Below are 18,125 nucleotides of genomic sequence, written 5' to 3' on the forward strand. Positions count from 1 at the left end.
GCGTCGCTAAAAACTAGCTTTTCACGATGCTTTTCAAAAGCATTGGAAAAACCTTTTTCCACTCAAGTATCGCCGACGCTTCGGTGATGCTTTGGATAGCGTCAAGCGGATCTTTACCGATGCTTATAAGCGTTGGTAAAGGATATAAAAAATACCGAAAAAGACCATTTTTTTTGTAGTGGTGTTAGCCGCTCCATTGCCGATGGAGGGGATGACCGACAGGAGGGTGTGGGCGGCCACAGGTAGATCCAGGGTGAGGGCAATCGACCTATAGGAGGTGATGGGAGGGAAGGATACCAGGCAGTTGGATGGAAGGTGGTTCTGGAGGATGCGGGTACACCTCCGGGTGGCCCTGTTTCTATGAAAAGTGGCTTAGGGGTATCTTCCAACAAGGAGTGTGCTAGCGAGGAGGGGTGTCAGACTTACACCGAGCTGTGGGTGGTGTTCGGATATGGAGGAGTCCATCAACTGATGAATTTCTTCGTCAGATGAGAGAGGCTATGCAGAGCCCGAGGACGGCAATTTGGGAGGTGACGAGTGCCTATTTGGCATATTATATATGGCTGGACACGAATGCCCGGGTGTTTGACAACAGACAGGAGGCACCTGGGCGGGTGGCAGAGAGGGCTATCATCCAGGTTGCAGAGGTCATCAGGGCCACAGAGACAGTTTCATCTAGGATGGTCCGGGACATCTGAGAGTCTCATCTAGCTATTTCAGCGCCTTGGTTCGTCTCTGTTTCTTGGGTGCTCCCATCCCTTGCCATCTCAAAGTGAACTTTGATAGTAGTGCTACTGATGGAGGAGATAGAATAGGAGTGGGCTTCGTGATCAGGAGTCATGACTCCTAGGTCATTACTATGGGCGGGCGGCGCAGAGATGGACTGTCAGCTACAGGGGCAGAATTATGGGTAGCATGGGAAGGCATCTCCCATGCGAGGCGGCGGCTGCAGGCGGAGCATGTCATCCTCGAAGGTGACTCGATCATGGTGATCGACTGGTTGTGCGAGGAGGGGAGGAGAGAGGATGAAAATCCTCTACTCAATGACATCAGGTGAATGGTGAGGGATTGTATTGTCTTTCAGGCTGTGCATGTGTATAGGAAGGCGAATAAGTCTGCCGACTGGGTTGCATCTACGCAGCATAACACCCAGAGGAATTCTATGGATGGACCAGGATATCCCTCCTCCATAGTTTTGTCAGATTGCTGCTTTTGATTCTGCTGGTTGTATCTATACTAGAATTGGATGAAGTAACTGTTGTATCAAAAAAAAGAAAAGAAAAGACAACCGGGTTCTAGGAACAGACCATAGCCTTTTTCAGATTTGCCACCAGCATTGCAGCTGGACTAGAGAAACCTTGAATCCTTTGCCAATTTGCCTGAACAACATCATCCAAGTTTCATTCCTTAGCCTACCAAGGTTCAAATCTGAAGATCTTATTCCTGAGACATTTAATTCTACAATCTATGACCAAGATAACTAAATTCATAGTCAGCACTATTTCTTTTTTAGTATCAAGTATGGGGCAACATAATAGAGACACATATCACTGAAACTAGATTTATTGTAAATAGCATGGTTTTGGCCAAAGAAGATGACTGTACGAAACTTTATCTGGAACAATATATAGTTAGAGATAAGATTGTCTGAAAATCCAAGGGAAGGGAGGGAGCTGGGTAACCCAATTAAGCTAAGATCGAAATTTTGCTGCCTATAGATGAAGTTCCAACCTAGGTCAATCTCTGAAGCCACCGAAACATCGAAAATGCTCTTAAAAGTAGGCTGAAAATACTTTCTTGATTTCCTCCCCAGATGTGACTTCAAATCCATTCCATTCTACCTCATCAATCCAAGATCGAATTAGAGCTGGGGAAAGGGAGGGAGAGCTGGGAGAGGACATATTTGGAGGGAGAATTTGGGCATTTTAGGTGTAAAATTTCAGGACTTGGGGGGTTTGCAATCCCATCTCAAGGAAGCGAGAGAGACCAGGGGACGGAAGCCGCATGCACACGCGGGAGAGAGAGAGAGAGAGAGAGAGAGAGAGAGGATGCGTGGGCAAGATGAAGAGAGGACGCGTGGGCAAAAGATTTTTATTAAGCAAAGCTTGGGCTGGTTCTATACGGGACAAAGCTAATACATGAATGGTCCGTCGGCTCAGTTTGAGTTGGTTTTTTAAATTTTAATCCTAATCGAATCATAATTTTCTGAATTCAAATCTTTAGTTAAATTTTAGAAAAGATCGATCTAAACTAAATTGAAAAAATCGATTCGGATTGGATTCACGATCCAGCCGGTTTTTCCATCACATCCTAGACTTGGATTCCAGATCTGCTGATGTTTTGACATTCCTTCGTGGCGTGGTATATTTTGCACCTAGGAATTCACAGGTGGGTTGGGTCTGCTGTGGGTTTCTTGCAGTCACTGCATCTATGGGTTGGTTTAAGCTGTCGCTATCTCGTACTGCTTTAGTTTCCTCTCTCGGTGTAATTAAAAAACTGTTTCAGCAATTTTTTTTTTTGAAAATATATAGCAAAGCCAAAAACGGTAAAATAATACAGAAGAGAAGGAATCTCAGTTACACTAATTCAAAAAACTTCTCCAGAGTGCTGAGTCACGTAAGAAGCGATTCAGTCTGCATATCTGTTTGCATTCCAATATACGTGCACTATCGGAAAAGTAGTCAAACTTCTGACCAGTCTGCGAGTCTGGTTGTGTGTGCCTACTCTTCACCAGATGCCACCTGGTTTTTCCCCGACTGTAGCCGTGGTGGTAAACAGATAGGGAGCAAGCCACGTTGAAGTGATCAACTCATGCACAAATCCTCACCCAACAAACCATTTGCGTAGTCCAGCAAGGAAGATTATATCATTGGACAAACCCCAGTGTCGCCGCTGGCATCCGTCACAGCACTATTGTAATGCGTAAAGAAAGCCCGGTCTTCTGCACGAAGGTTGTCACTTGTGGGCTTGGTAGGATCCGAGGGAGGCTCATGCAGGGATGTCTTTAAGCTCGAAGTTGACTCGAGCCTTTCTTCTTTCTTCTTTATCTCCTCTCCCAACAACTCCTCCACCCTTTCTTCCGTAGAAGACGAGCAATAAATTGCTCCATTCCTCTTCTACTAGGTGCAAGAATTTAGGAGATAGTAGAGGCCTCAACCCTGACATCAGGGGCCGCTCCATGCTTTCCAAGTAACTCACAAGCTTTCCAAAACTATGAAGGAATGGACGATATGTTCTCTCCCTCCCACAATCTTCTATACAATCTCTCTGTCCTCCGAGACAAGGTCCAGCAATTGGAAACCCTTGCGGCTGCAGCTCTCTCTCCGAATGAAATCCAGCAGGAATCTATAGTCATGGAAATCTCGAGTGCTGGAGATATTGTTCAGCAGATCATCACTGCAGCCTCATCCACAGCGTATATTCTCCAGCAAATAGGCCTCGATGCCGCTGTCCTGAGTCGTGATCTGCCTCAGCATCAAACGAAAGTACTGTACCAGCAGGGATCCACCGAAGCCATGAACCAAGTCTTCTACAACAACTCGGAAGGTGGTAGGAGTACCGTCATTAGTTTCGAAGTCCAATATCACAATGCCAACCAAAGCAGCAATGCCAGAGATCATGGCATAAGCGTCAGTAGCGGTGGTAATGGAGCTAAAACTGCAGATCATCGAAACATGGGAATGCCTTATGAGGTCGAAAAATGCGGGGAATCGCATACTTTTCCGCTAAATGGATGCGACGACATCATCGAAATGGATGCTGCTGCTCTATTGGCCAAATACAGTCACTACTGCCAAGTGTGCGGCAAGGGGTTCAAGAGGGAAGCGAATTTAAGGATGCACATGAGAGCTCATGGCGACGAATACAAGACCGCCGCAGCTTTGAGCAATCCCTTGAAGAATAGTGGTGGCTCCATGGCACAGAAGAACACTGGATCGGCACAGAGGTATTCGTGTCCCCAAGAAGGGTGCAGGTGGAACAAGAACCATGCCAGTTTCCAGCCGCTCAAGTCGATGGCTTGTGCGAAGAACCACTACAAGCGCAGCCACTGCCCGAAGATGTATGTATGCAACCGGTGCGACCACAAGAAGTTCTCGGTGCTGTCAGACCTCCGCACGCATGAGAAGCACTGTGGGGACCTCCGATGGCGGTGCTCATGCGGGACCAACTTCTCAAGGAAGGATAAGCTCATGGGCCATGTAGCTTTGTTCTCTGGTCATACTCCAGTTAAAAGTTTCTTGGGAAAGTGAATTCCAAATGGATGAAGGTAAGGTGGTCTAGACTTGAAGTATATATGTTTTTATCTTTATTTTATGTTAAGCAACGTAACGTTTTAGGAGTAATTGATTGTTTTTAGCATGTAATAAATTTAGTGCATGAGTTCAGATCACAGATGTATGTATCTATATCCATGTCGAACTCTTAAATAGCTTAGAGCAAAGATGTATGGTAATTTGCTTGTTATTTAGTAAGCATACCTTGAGGTTCACCATAAACACCAAGGCAGGTGTTTCACTGGAATTCTATGTCTCTTTGTAGAGTAGGGAAACTGAAGAAGCCGAAATGCTCTACATGCTAAATTCCTCTCAGTTAATCCTTCTCTACTTCTACTACTAGCTATTCGCTTCTTCCTTCAAATTAGCTCAGTTCTTTTTAAAGCTAAAACTCCCAAACATTTCATCATGTAGTTTCTCCTTGGAATTAATCACAATCACTGAAAAAAATTTTTGTGCATTCATGAATTGCACAAAACATATTAAATCGAGTTAGTTGCTTAGGATTTAGTCATGAATTGAAGACCGATATGAAGTTAACTTCCTATAAATCCATTGTAGTAGTAGTAGTAATGTCCATGGTCAAATAATCTAAATTAAATACCATGTCATGATTCTTAAATATCTCCTAACCTGTGAATATAATTTAAGGCCACATCTTGTCGAATATATTTTCAAGTTCCTTTGCTGCTTTTAGCCAAGTTCTTCATAGCATGCCCTTTTTCTTTTATGAGTCAACCTTTAACCTAAGTTGAATATGAAAGCCAAACTCAATGTAGTGATTTTTGCTGATTCTGCACAGTCAAACTGTGCTGGTTTTGCTGATAGATTCCTACACTGTTCTGAATTCTAATAAGTTCTTCCTAATTTATAAACATTCACCCTAGCTTTCTTCATTTCACCGAGATCATCTTATATAATATGTGGCGCTCTTCATTAACTGAATATGTATCCAAATAACAATTCTTATACTTGAATATTTTTGAGAAATCAGTTCATCACTGTACAAGAATAACCCTTCCCTGTAAACTTAAATTGCATGCTCAAGTTGTATTATCTTCTATACCTCAAGCTCCACACCTCCACCTTTACCAAATTCAAATGACATCTCTCTTTCATGGTTTTACCTTGATTTTGTTGTTTGAAGCCTACCTACCTCCCCGATCTTCAAAAGCAAATTTCTTTTTGATATGATCGGGGAGAAAAGTAATTCCTCAATCCACTCAACTCGAACGTCTCCGACAACAAAATCTAAGAACCATGAAAGTAAGATTTTAAGTCCTTTTTGCTTTTTATTAAATATGATAACAGAATTTATTGCAGTGCCTCTGTTTATACTAGTAAGGTCCGAATATCCAAATTTGGGTTAGATTCTTCTTTCCGTTTAAAGAGATCAAAGTTTTCTTAAAATAGTTAGCGACTAGTTACTTGTAATCGGTTTGCCCGATCTATTCAAGCCCAAAGTCTTTTAGATAGGTTTGGACCAAAGTTTGAGGCCCCACGGGGCATGCTAGGTCTAGAAAATAAGCATGCCTATTAAATGGGCTAGACTCTAGCTTGGAGATTAAAGACCGGCCCAAGCTTAGATTGGCCCGAAATTTTAAACCCTAGTTCTTTATGCTTAAATCCTAGCCTTTTTGATATGTAAACTTTATGGAGAAGATCTAGAATCTTAGAGAATCTTATTTTCGCCATTGAGTATTGAAATTACTTTAGGTAATATTTAGTTATTCATATTTAGCATTTTTATGCACTTCCAGTACATTTTAAAAATTGAAAAAAAAGGTCAAAAAAGATCAAGTCCTGGCCCAAGTAAAGGCCAGGATTGGGCCAAAAAAGTAGGCCCACAAGCTCGATTGGGTCAGGGCCAGGCCTAAGTAAATCATATTGACCTTCGGCAAATCTTGTCCTCAACCTAATCTAGCTAGCTCGGCTTGTGAATAGATCTAGTGACCAGTATGTTGAAATGTTAAAATCTTCTTAGAGGTAAATCTCATCTTCTATATCAATTATATATTTTTCATGTCACCCAATTCCTCATAGATTGGAAAATATGTCTTGATAAAATATTATAAAAGAGGATAAAAGTTAATTTGTCCAGATGTTTCAGACCTAAACGACTTTGAAACAGGGTCATCCAGAGCTTGACAGACATGTCCAAGTTATTATATTATAGATCTTGAAAAGATATCCAATTTCACTAACAAAAAAAAATTCAAAAATAGATATGCTAAAGTTATACTTTGAAGAAGATTTGATGTGAGAACTGGTTTGGGTGTAGCAGATATGCTCTGCACCTGCCTGAGGTGGTCAAATGGTCCACAACAATTTTAGTAATCCTCTTGATTCATTCTTGGTTTGAATGCTTGAATTTGATGTCAATCAACTAACAAGCAGGTGCATTTAAAAATGGCCATAGCATTGCATAAATGATTTCATCTTTGATCAAATGATTTTACCTGTAAGACTCTTAAAATCACATAGGGCTCGTTTGGTTCGTGGGAAAAAAAGGGAGGAAAATGTGGTCAATGAGAAAGTAATGAGATGCCTCTTGTTTAGTTGGAGTTTTTAAAGAAGAGAGACAGAAAAGTTGTATTTCCATTGGAATATAATTTTCACATTTCATGGAAAAGTCTTTTCCATGAGAAACATGAGAAAGTTACTTCCCCATGAGGCGGAAATCACTTCATTTTTATTTTTTTCCCCAAAAGGCCCTTAAGCATTAAAGAAGCATTAAAAACCTAATTTTTATTAAGGGCATAATAGGAATTATACATAACTTTCCCAGAAAAGTGGATGGCCAACCAAACATAAGCACTTTGTAAATTTGTCATTTTTCCATGGTCAACCAAACATACCACAAGTACTTTCCTAGGTATCTCTTCGTAGGAATTTGTTTTCCAGAAATCATATTCCTACGAGGAAAAATGCTTCCTGCAAACCAAACGAGCCCATAGGCATTAAGCAATTTCAAACAATATCCATACGTACGCACATACATACATACATACATTTGCCGGCCGACTTTATGGAGGATAGTTATTGTAAGTGCATTTGAAACGTATTAATTAAGTTGTCGTTAGTAGAGATGTACCTTGTTATCAAACCTCATACCTCTTTGGGGGTCTTGCAACCAATTACAAGGGACTCGCTAACTTTCTTTGACAGATTACAGCAATCCACATATATAAGGTTATAAGATGCGTTGTGGAGCTTCCATCAAAACGCGAGTCTTTTGCTAATGGACGAAGAGCTTCTGGAAAATCATCACTGAGGAGAGGAAAGATTCTATTCGCCCGGATTCTCCTTGTAGGCCTAGTTTGGTATTGTTCATGGGAAAAAAGAGGCTTGATAGCATCGATTACATTGCATAATGGATGGGTAAAATAACTACCTGAAACATATCTATGTTTTTGGTAAAGGAAATAATTTTGGGAGCCAATTTAGCACATTTGCTCACAAAGCCAGTAAAGGGCGCACTAATAACACCAGGATTAATAACAAACAAAACCAAGCAAACGATTTCATCGCTTTAATTAATTTCCTTAGGCATTTAGAGACTAAAACTGACATATACTCATTTTCCTCCATTATAGAGTTTTTTCACCATCCAACATCCTTGTGCACTATCCTCAATTATATATAGAGACTACTACTATAGTTTATCTTAATACATTATGCCATTTAATCAAGTACTAATTAGCCAAAAATATTAAGGCTACAGTCGACAATATTCTAAGCCCTCCAGTACTGCCTTCCACTTCAAACCTAGGGGCACAATGTAATGTTGAAATCAGCTCCAGCACATGAGAAGATCCCTCTCTCTTTCTCTCTTCGGGTCCATTCGGGTCGGGTCGGATCCATTCGGTAAACCCAGACCCGACCCAGAAATTGATTCGGGTCCAATTTTAAGACCCGACCCGAACCCGCGGGTCTTAAAATTCGGGGTCGGGTCGGGTCTATGCGGGTCGGGCCGGGTCGGGTCTCGGGTCAACCCGACCCATTTGCAGCCTTAGATTTGCAGTGAAGACCAAATTCCTCTGGTGAACCGGCATTCAATGAAGAGATGAGAAACTGTTACCGCTCAGGTGGCACATAGAGGAGCTGACCGACCAACCTTTTTTTTTTTTTTGCTAAAATAAAGAGGAAGGAGGGAGGAAGGGGGAGGCCACCCCCGCGTAGCAGCCCCCACTAGGCCCCCACCCCGCCAGGAGAATGTTCGATGCGGGCAGAAATGACCGTGTGTTGGGCACCCCGGCCGGTTTTACTCATACCCTCCTCACCAGTGGGCTCGGCTCGGTTACCCCTCTGGGCGTCACACCTGGCACCACTGAAGCTACCAACAGGGCGATACGCCCTTCCAGACTCTATGTCCGAGTAGAGAGCATCTGGTCTCCACAATTTAATCGACGCCCGTGCGTTTCGAACTCGGAACCACTTGGTTGGAAGTAAGACCACGTTCCCATTGGGCTACCACCTCAGTGGCAAACCATAAAAACCATAAAAAAAGGTTAACTTTCAGATTAATTAGAGACAATTAATAAAACCGTTACTATTCGAAAGTAACATAGCTCATATATATATCAGGATATAGTTTTTGCAAAGGTTCGAGCGGGCATGTGTTTAGTTCGACATCAGTTATTTGCTAGATAGATGTTGGGTATTTATACAGAATCAAGTAACCCAAAAATAATACGTGAGGACCCATGCGGCGTATTTAGTCCCACATTGGTTATTTACTGGGTGGATTTTGGGTACTTATATAAGATCAAGGAATCCAAATAATACATTCCAGCTATCCATTTTAGGTGAGATCCTGGGTTGTTATAGTTTTTCCGTCCCTTTGGCAACTATAACAAACAAAAATTTTTACATGCCAATACTGATCATTGCCTGAAATATTTTTGGTAAACTACTCGGTATTATAGACTCAATTTCTCTAAGTTCGTAGCATACTCTTTGTGTTGATTTCTTCTATCAAATAAACTATGGAGAATTAGGAGCAAGGTGAATAGCACCCTCCCCTACATGAGTAAAGCAGAAATTAGAATTTTGTTTGGTATTTGAATCAAAAGAACTTTTCATACAAACCAGAAATTTCCACATCTTCAAAGATACTTTTAAGCAAAAATCCTATCCATCGGATTTCATTTTAGTAAATCCATAAATTGATTCTGGGGAAGGAAGAGCTCTTCTAATGTGAAGAATTAGGTCAAGTTGACAGGTAAACTGTGTCACAATGGTTCCATTGTTCTCCATGGACATGCCGATTCATTTGAACTGCTTCTTTGTCGTCGTTATCAGCTGCTTTTATATTCTCTTAAGGCTAAATTTATCTTAATATTAAAATAACTTAGTACAATATCTCCAATTTAACCATTGAGCTCATTTCACAAGTGAACATTGTTCTTGGATATGATTCAATGCCTCAATTAGTCAATCAGTATGTGTTTTTTCCTTAAGGTGTTAAAGAGTGGAAATACCTTGATCACTAACACAGGCTGTATTCCTCAGTAAGTGCATGGTATTAGTAGCCCTATCAATTTGTTAACTTTGGATGCTGAAATATGGTAAAGGCAAAGCTTGATACAGAATTAAACTTTGATCTATTACCTTCTCAAGAAGTGGTGTTCTGGCAAGTATGCCATTCTACGGAGTGGATATAGATTTATTCATGATCCTATCCACATCTGATATTTTAATAAGAGCATATATCAAATTCAATTTGTGATATGGGTAAGGCTAGGTTAAATACAAAAGATAATCTATTGCAAAATGCAATATTATCAGAATGGTTGAGAACTTATAATACAGATGAAATTTTACATTCCTGAATCTGAACACTTGATTACCCTATTGTATGGTGGAGGATATTCTTTGTCAGATCAATTTTTATAGATATCCTTGATCATGGATAGATGTCAAAGGGAACACTTCATTTAAAATCACTCTGTCAAAAACCAAAATGGCACTTCATGGCAGATACTACTACCAAAGAATACCATTCATCTCTTCATCCTACAGAAGGTTTCTTTCTATGCAAAACATGTAAGCCCTCTTTGGTTCAGGCTAGTTTTTTTTTTTGGTGGGGATGTTAGTTTTGAATTGGAAGCAGGTCAGTTCGATGCATTTGCAGCCCTAATTGTACCCAAAGATTTTATTTCTATTATCCTAGTTCATGTGAACACAAAAATCATCCAAAACATAAGCTCTTAATGCTTATTTGCACCACCATGTTCGTAAATTTGAGCTGAATGCTTTATTATACATAAGCTAGTCAGCAATTTCTTCTTTCTAATCCCTCTTTACGCCTTGCACTATAACTGCTCCAACTAATATCATTCACGTTTTACACAGATCGATGTAATGTCCTGGCTGCTGTCAACCTTCAGCAGACTCCTATAGTCACCAAGCTCAGAGATATTACTCTAGTAGAAGCTAGACAAAGATTGGGCTTAGATTGTTAACTGTTAAGCCAAATTTGCTCAGTACTTGAAGTTCTTGCCTTCAAAGGTCTGGCCAAACTGCCAATTGCGAGGGGTGATGTGCCAAGAGGTTGATTTGCGTCCATCACTGGTTATGACTCTGAATGTTAGAGATTGGCCAGTCAAGTCTTTATCAGTTTGCCAGTACTGGCCCCAGTTCCGAGTCAACGACACCCATGGCAACTTGTTTCCTTTAACTAGCACATTGTGCACATCTCCGGCGCCGGCGACATTCCACACAAGGACTAGGTTGAAGTAAGGATTTCCAGTGATGGTGAATCTGATGCCACCTTGTCTCTTGCATGGAACCCTGCAATTCAATTGGCCATCATATAAACTTTCACCTTTTTGAAAAATTTATGCTTTTTATCATGTTCTGCATGTATAATATTTTGTTTTTGAGAGAGCAAAATGTTTTGTTTTGGATTGAATAAAAGAAGGCCATGGAGAAGGGAATATGTTAGCTGATTGATAGCAAATTCTTGCAAAGCTAATGAGTAACAGGAATATAATGTTCGCATTTCCTCCGATATGCACCAAATAAGGTAAAGTTCCTCTTACAGGGACAATAATCTAATCTAATTCACATTGGAGAAAACATGAGCTTTGGAATTTTACGAAAAGAGAAAAAGGAAATTGATCGAAAAAGTTACTAAAAGTTACAAGATCAGATATAAGAATCTCATGTTACAATACATATTTGTCATCCTATTCAGAGATCTTACCAAATCTTTATTTCCTACACAAGGTCACATATCTACTGTCAGGCTCTTGATCATATAGTGACTTTTAGTTATATGCTTTCCAGTCCTTCATTTGCTCGGTTTAATTGATCGCATATTGTAGCAACCTCGGTAATAGCTTGATTAATTTGGTCCAGAGCGCTGCTTGATATAAAGCTATCATGTAGTTCTGAAAATTTCTTATCACATACTGCAAGACTCGTACCATCAACATTATGAATTTTCCTTCTACAAATCATCTTCTTAATACAGTGGGTCGAGCTTGCTCAACCTCCTTCTGGAAAAAAGGTAAAAACATAAAGTCCTTCTCCAAGAACATCTATAGATACTACCCTTTTAGAATCTAAGAAAGCTATCAAGAGTGGCAATTCAACAATGCAACTAGTCATGGACTTCCACGTCCAATATTGGAGGTTAAACATATATTTCCCGAATCTCCATCTTCATAAGCAAAACTCTATCAGGTTCAGATTAGGATCTGTTCTATTTTGCTTTATGTTGGGGGGGGGGGGATACAGTATTAAGTTGAACAAAGCAAGGCTTTAAATGACACTTGGACACCAAAAATGAAAACCACATATTTTATTGGGATAATGTAAACTTGAGGGGGAAAAAAAATGGCCATCTGGGTCATTTGCTTACTGTTTATTGGGATAATGGCTGCAAATGAGAGAAAAATGCAAAAGAATAAAAGGCCTATGAGCTAATGTGTTACCTCCGGTATGCAACGGGCACGATCCCGGCTTTGTACTCGGCGATTTGGAGGAAGGCCGGCTGTGTAAGATCAAAATGGACGCGAGGTGGGTTGCACCAGCCTCCATTGTCACTGGGCAGATTGTAGTTGGGTGGGCATTGGTTGGTAGCAGTGACAAAAATGGAAGGGTTGCCGGGTTTACACCATTTGGCCTCGTTGTGGCACTTGATCTCGAAACAAGCTCCACATGACAAGCCATCATTAAAGAGAGCATTACTCAATGCAGCAGTCTGCAGCCCATAGCCCTGGCTCACAGTGTCTTGGTAACCACATGCTCCCGCTGCCAGGATTTGGAATTCTTGGATTAGAGTCATCAACTAATTTGTCATCCACATATACATATATATACATAAAAGATATAGATATAAAGGAGGAAGAAGAAGAAGCAGCCAGTAATTAAGGTGCTACAAAATATATTATAGCGAATTGAGTGGATAACTAGTAGGTACGAATGGTTTCAGAGAAATCTGAAACCATGGCGTCTCACCTACCTACAGGTATATTGTAGGAGAAAAATGGATGGAAGACATAAGCAAATTAATTGTGCATTGTACATTCAAGATCATCTATTCCCTGTATGCAGCAGTCTTTTAATTATTTCTCCAGAAAAATTAATAGAACTTTACCCCTCGTATCGGAGCCATCGCTGCCTCCATAAAACGTAGCATGGGCAAAGTTCCATTGGCTGGCCGTAAACTTGCCATGATGACCTCTGAGATGGTGGGACTGACGCCAGGAGGGGGAAAGATGCTGCTTGAAATCGATGATGCTATGCTGGCGGTCGTTGATGGCCTCGATGCAAGGCGTCATGAGCAATACTAACACCAAAGCGGCTACAAGGAGGGATTGCAAGGAGGATTCCATGGCGCCGCGGCGATGGTGATGGTAGCAAAAGCTGAAGATATATCTAGCCTGGCACTCTATATATATATATATATATGTATGTATATTTATATGTGTGTAGAGTTTGGTTATATTGGCCTGAATCTTTTGCCACTTTTAGGATGCGTTGGGAAAAGGAGGCCCTGAGTGATTGTGGGTGCTCAGTTAAGGGTTCATTGATTTCGGCCACTGTTCCGCCGGGAAGAACGCATGGTCTCAGATTCTAACGTGCTCTCTCTAAACCATGCACGTTAGGCGCATGTGGAAGCCTTTAGAGATCTATCTCAATGGGCTAGGCCCAGGATGGTTGTCGACTGCTCATGATATGGTATGTTTCATGATTATTTGGGCCGATTTCACCTGCTCGATCAATTAGATGTAATCCAAAACAAAGTCTTAGGCATGAAGCAAGTACTGATGAGCTTTAGAGTTGCACCCGACATGGTCATGGCCAAACTCGATCTGACTTTGCACATCTCATTGGTGTTTTGGCTTTGAGTTAAATCAATTTATTTAGGTCTTAGCGGTAAGTTGCTAGCTTGCAGGTTCGGCTTAGTCATATTGAGTTGGGCTACGGGGTGCAAGTTTTGCTAGATGAGAAGATGAGCACTACAGTAAAATTAGAAAAAGCCGACCTTTTTTTTCCGACGCTAGGAAAAAGCGTCGGCAAAATTTTCTGCTGCGCCAAATTTTGCCGATGCTTTTTAAGAGCGTCGGCAATTTGAAAGAATCGATGACGCTTAAATGCATCGTCACAGTCCTCTAGCGAAATCGTTGCTGGAAAGCATGGGAACTGGACCTAGGACGATGCTTTTAAGCGTCATTGTTGTCCTCTGCCTAAGACGATGCTTATAAGCGTCGTCTAAGACTAGAATCCCTCAAAACCCAGTGCCCGACCCCGATCGAGCCCTCATTCTGCCCTGGCTACTTCCCCTATTTCTCCTCTCCGGCTTCCGTCTTACCCACGCTTTGGGGGGCATTGGCAGGAAATCTACCGACGCTTAAAAGCATCGGTAAAGACCAAACAAAGCACCAGGAGATATCCTTTCTTTTGTAGTGGAGCCATGCAAATTTTTTTGGTAAAAGAGATGTGCACGGTCCATAAGATAACTTTTCGCTTTCCTTGGGTTGCTAGGTCAAGTTTGTGTAATCTTGTTCCTCTACAAATTAATAAAGGACCATATGGAGATTGATATCGAAGATGCTTGCTTTTATGTTCTCTAAATATTTATACAATTTTGGAAAACAAAGAAGTCTCATTATCCATGTTCTTCGGTCTAGTTCATTTTTTTTCTTAGATTATTGAAAATAAAAGTAAAAAAATAAAAGCGATACTAGATGCGGTCACATCCGTACATTTTGATCCAAGTCCATCGTTCAAAATCAAATTTGGAATTTCTTTTGTTGTCTGCTTGACATACTACATTGATTTTATTAAAGAATCGTGTTGCATTCTCAAATGAGCTCGTTTGGTGGCAGTGGATCAGGACATGCCTCGAGGCAATTAGATGGTATCTAATTTGCATGTTAGAATTCATGTTTTAGTTATCCTTCCTATGCTTGAGCAGATTATCATGTGATATTCTTGTCTATGATTTTTCTTTCCTCATCTTGGTATTACTGTCTGTATCATTACAAGAACGCCAATCACTAAGATGGCTAGTGATCATGCATGATCAAAATAATACTTGGTAGGAGATGAGAGAGCTGTCACAATGCCAACCATTGATTCCAAGTATATTTTTGGAGTTTCTTAATAATTTTAATTTTTTAGTCGCCCTTGACTTATGCACACAACCATGCATCGCTTTTATTATAGTCAGTGTCAAGAAAGCATACCAATTTTAGGATTCACCTTTTATAATTTGTTAGGTACAGAAGATTAAGTCTTAATTTAGTGCAATTTACGCTATCACCCCTTTTTTTTTTCTTTTTTTTTTTTCTAAAACAGAAGTATCATACATGACGTGTACGAATACAGCCAAGAAAATCAAAAAGCAGTACATCATGGAGAGCCGTAGGCAGCTTCGTCTCATCCTCCCATAGGTGGTCTCCTAAATGGTTAGCAACAAAAGATACTATCCAGTCCGCCGCCCCATTAGCCTTTCGAAACACGTGTTTTGCCTGGAGCACCAATTCCTCATGAGCCATAGCCCGGATATCTCTCAAAAGCAGACCGTAGTCATTGACTTCATTCGAAACCTGCAGGATTCACCCAATCACCGTCACCGAATCACCCTCTAGGAGGATGCCTCTCTTCTACAAGGCACGCCGAACATAACACAGGTCAGACCAAGCCGCTCTAAGCTCCGTCCCTGGCACCGATATATCAAACAAGTGGCAGCCCCCAGCCGCAATCACCCTAAAATCGGAGCTTCTGACCATATAGCCTGCCCCGCCCCACCTACCGCCCTGCAGGACGCATCCGTCGAAGTTGACTTTGAGGAAACTCGGAGTTGTGGGCTCTCAGGTGAAAAATACCAACCTGAATATCCAATCCTATACTGCCGCGGATGGCTGCCATGTCATCGATATCAAAAATAGATTGTTAACGTTTATTTTTTGAAAAATAACTATGTGGCATATCCTGAAAATGAATGATAACCGCCCGCCTTCAAAATGGATGATATGGTTGCTAGTATAGTTTTTTTTTTTTTTTTTTGCGCTAAAGACCAGTATAGAACTTTATGGTGCAAAAGTCAAATGTCACCCACTAAGAGTGCTGCTAATGACACCCACCAAGAGTGCTGCAACTGCCATATAGCGTTCTCAAGATGGATCATTACCTTAACATTGCATCATTAACTTGGCCTGACAGCGCAGACCATCAAGGCCTGCCTTGGCATCTCAAGATGGAACATTAAGTAGCAACACAAGACTATAACCTGAACTATATAGCTAAGTAGCACCCAACAAGAAGAAAAGATCTACAATAAACTTTTCTTTAATTATTATTTAAGTAAAGATACCCTCTTTTTCACACACTGGTAGGACGAAAGCGCACATTTATTCCAAGCCACATCAGAGCATGCACATTGTAGACATATTAAGGCATATTATGGAGTGGGGATTTTCTATTAGTAGTGCCCGTTTTCACCCCCACCACTCCCATAGCCAGAACCATAACCAGACCCGTAGCCGGAGCCAGAACCTGAGCCGCCACCCGACCCACCGCCGCCGCCGCCTCCAGAGCCCCCGCCATGCGCACCACCTTCACCATACCCAGAACCACCTCCCGAACCATACCCCGATCCACTCCCGCTTCCGTGCCCCCCACCGGGGCCGCCACCACCACCACCACCACCACCACCACCTCCGCCACTCCCATAGCCTCCGCCTTGCGCACCGCCGGCGCCGGAACCATAACCATGCCCAGAGCCGTAGCCTGATCCTTCGCCACCACCTTCTCCACGACCCCCGCCACCTCCACCACCGCCTCCCTTTCCGTATCCTCCACCAACTTCTCCGCCAGCGCCCTCACCGTATCCCTCACCATATCCTTCACCGTAACCAGACCCAGAACCAGCACCAGACCCTCCTCCACCACCTCCACCGCCACCACGGCCACTGCCACCTCCACCGCTGATCCCGGTGAGCGATCTAGCTGCGGAGGTGAGCCCGATGCTGAGGAGAACAGCGAGGGCGAGAGCCAAGATCTTAGTGCTACTACGACCAGCCATGGTATATAGTTAAGAAGTGAACTGAGGGATTGGATGGTAATGGAGGGGGTTATTTATAGGGTTTTTTGCATGGCTAACAGACGAAATGTGTGGCCCCATTGCACGTAGTTTTTGGAGGGGACCACCGTCGTGTGAAACGAGGACTTTGAGGGCCGTCCGTCGGTGGTTGCTTTTTTGACACTTTGGTGCCGACGTGTCCTCAGCCTCCTCCCCTTCTTCGAAGCTCGTTTTCACTTTGTTAGTGGGATTCGATCCAATTAATAATGTGCCCACCCAGCGACCCTCATCTACCTTTTTTTATTCTCATTTTCTTTCTTCTCGTATATTCTATACGTTTTGCTTTCCTACGTTAGCTAGCTTTTACACTCACACGGGGTTTGCGTGGTCGCATGCAATATGTACAGTGCTTGGGCTGCTTCCATGAACAGCAGAGTAGCATGCGATACCACCTCTCTCGATCGGTTTCATACGCACTTTTGTCCATGAAAACAGTGTTTGAAAATATCAATGCAAAGAGACTTCAAATATCTAGAGTGGCCAACAACATGGTATCCTATGCGGCTCATCACTCTGAAGATTTTACATAGGAGAACCACACATTTATTTTATCTCTTTTGCATTATTTTTTACTGTTTGACTTTTTAGACTGTACTTACACCCATTGTATGTGAGCTACCGATATATCAAAAAAAAAAAAATTCATCGCTTTGTACCAAAAATTAATTATAACTCAGTTGAATTTTTCATGATCCGGTTCGGCTGGTGTTTCCATCGAGTGAGCTTTAGAACTATCAATCATAATAATTATTATACTACTACTAGTTGTAGTAAATAATATGAAAAATATACATGAAATAAATATAAATATAATAATATGGAAAATATAATATACATGAAATAAATAGAAATATATATACCATATATAAAGTGTCAACAAATATATATATATATATATATATATATATATATATATATATATATATATAAAATCATGGCTAACAGATATATTCTAATTAATAATGGTTATACTGGATCCAGATCATTGCCTAACCTATCTCAAAGTTTGTTGGTCCCTCCGAACAACTCTTATTTATATAATTCTATAACAACCCACCTCCTTGAAGTCGGTTCCGCTCCAACTCCATGTCAGCCACTTTCCACAACTCCAAATCATTGAGCACCATATACTTTAAACGCCACGCAAACTCTACATCGATGGCTTCTTTTAGATTTCTCCACCCAACCAAGCAGCTATTTGTCTTCCTGTCTCATTCCCCTTCCTTCTTGAATGACTTGCATACCCACAA

The 18,125-nt window shown here is 41.5% G+C and overlaps 2 protein-coding genes across 2 annotated transcripts; one reads left to right on the top strand and one right to left on the bottom strand.

Moving 5' to 3' along the window:
• The first annotated feature begins 3,063 nt into the window (after nt 1–3,063).
• LOC103723250 (protein SENSITIVE TO PROTON RHIZOTOXICITY 2) lies at nt 3,064–11,853 on the top strand. The gene is made up of 2 exons (XM_008814115.5): nt 3,064–4,267; nt 10,632–11,853. Exon 1 carries the CDS (start codon nt 3,222–3,224, stop codon nt 4,248–4,250), a length of 1,029 nt encoding a protein of 342 aa, XP_008812337.4. The 5' UTR covers nt 3,064–3,221; the 3' UTR covers nt 4,251–4,267; nt 10,632–11,853.
• On the bottom strand, nt 10,760–16,864 carry LOC103723249 (uncharacterized). Its single transcript, XM_089929933.1, has 5 exons — nt 16,219–16,864; nt 15,118–15,340; nt 12,883–13,074; nt 12,218–12,536; nt 10,760–11,069 (listed from the first exon to the last, which is right to left on the bottom strand). Exons 1-5 carry the CDS (start codon nt 16,816–16,818, stop codon nt 10,760–10,762), a joined length of 1,644 nt encoding a protein of 547 aa, XP_089786059.1. The 5' UTR covers nt 16,819–16,864.
• Between the last annotated feature and the right edge of the window lie 1,261 nt (nt 16,865–18,125).

This window comes from Phoenix dactylifera, chromosome 3 (assembly GCF_051530095.1).
Source record: "Phoenix dactylifera cultivar Ajwa chromosome 3, Ajwa_hap1_PhDact_Kaust_v1.1, whole genome shotgun sequence".
Lineage (NCBI taxonomy): Eukaryota > Viridiplantae > Streptophyta > Magnoliopsida > Arecales > Arecaceae > Phoenix > Phoenix dactylifera.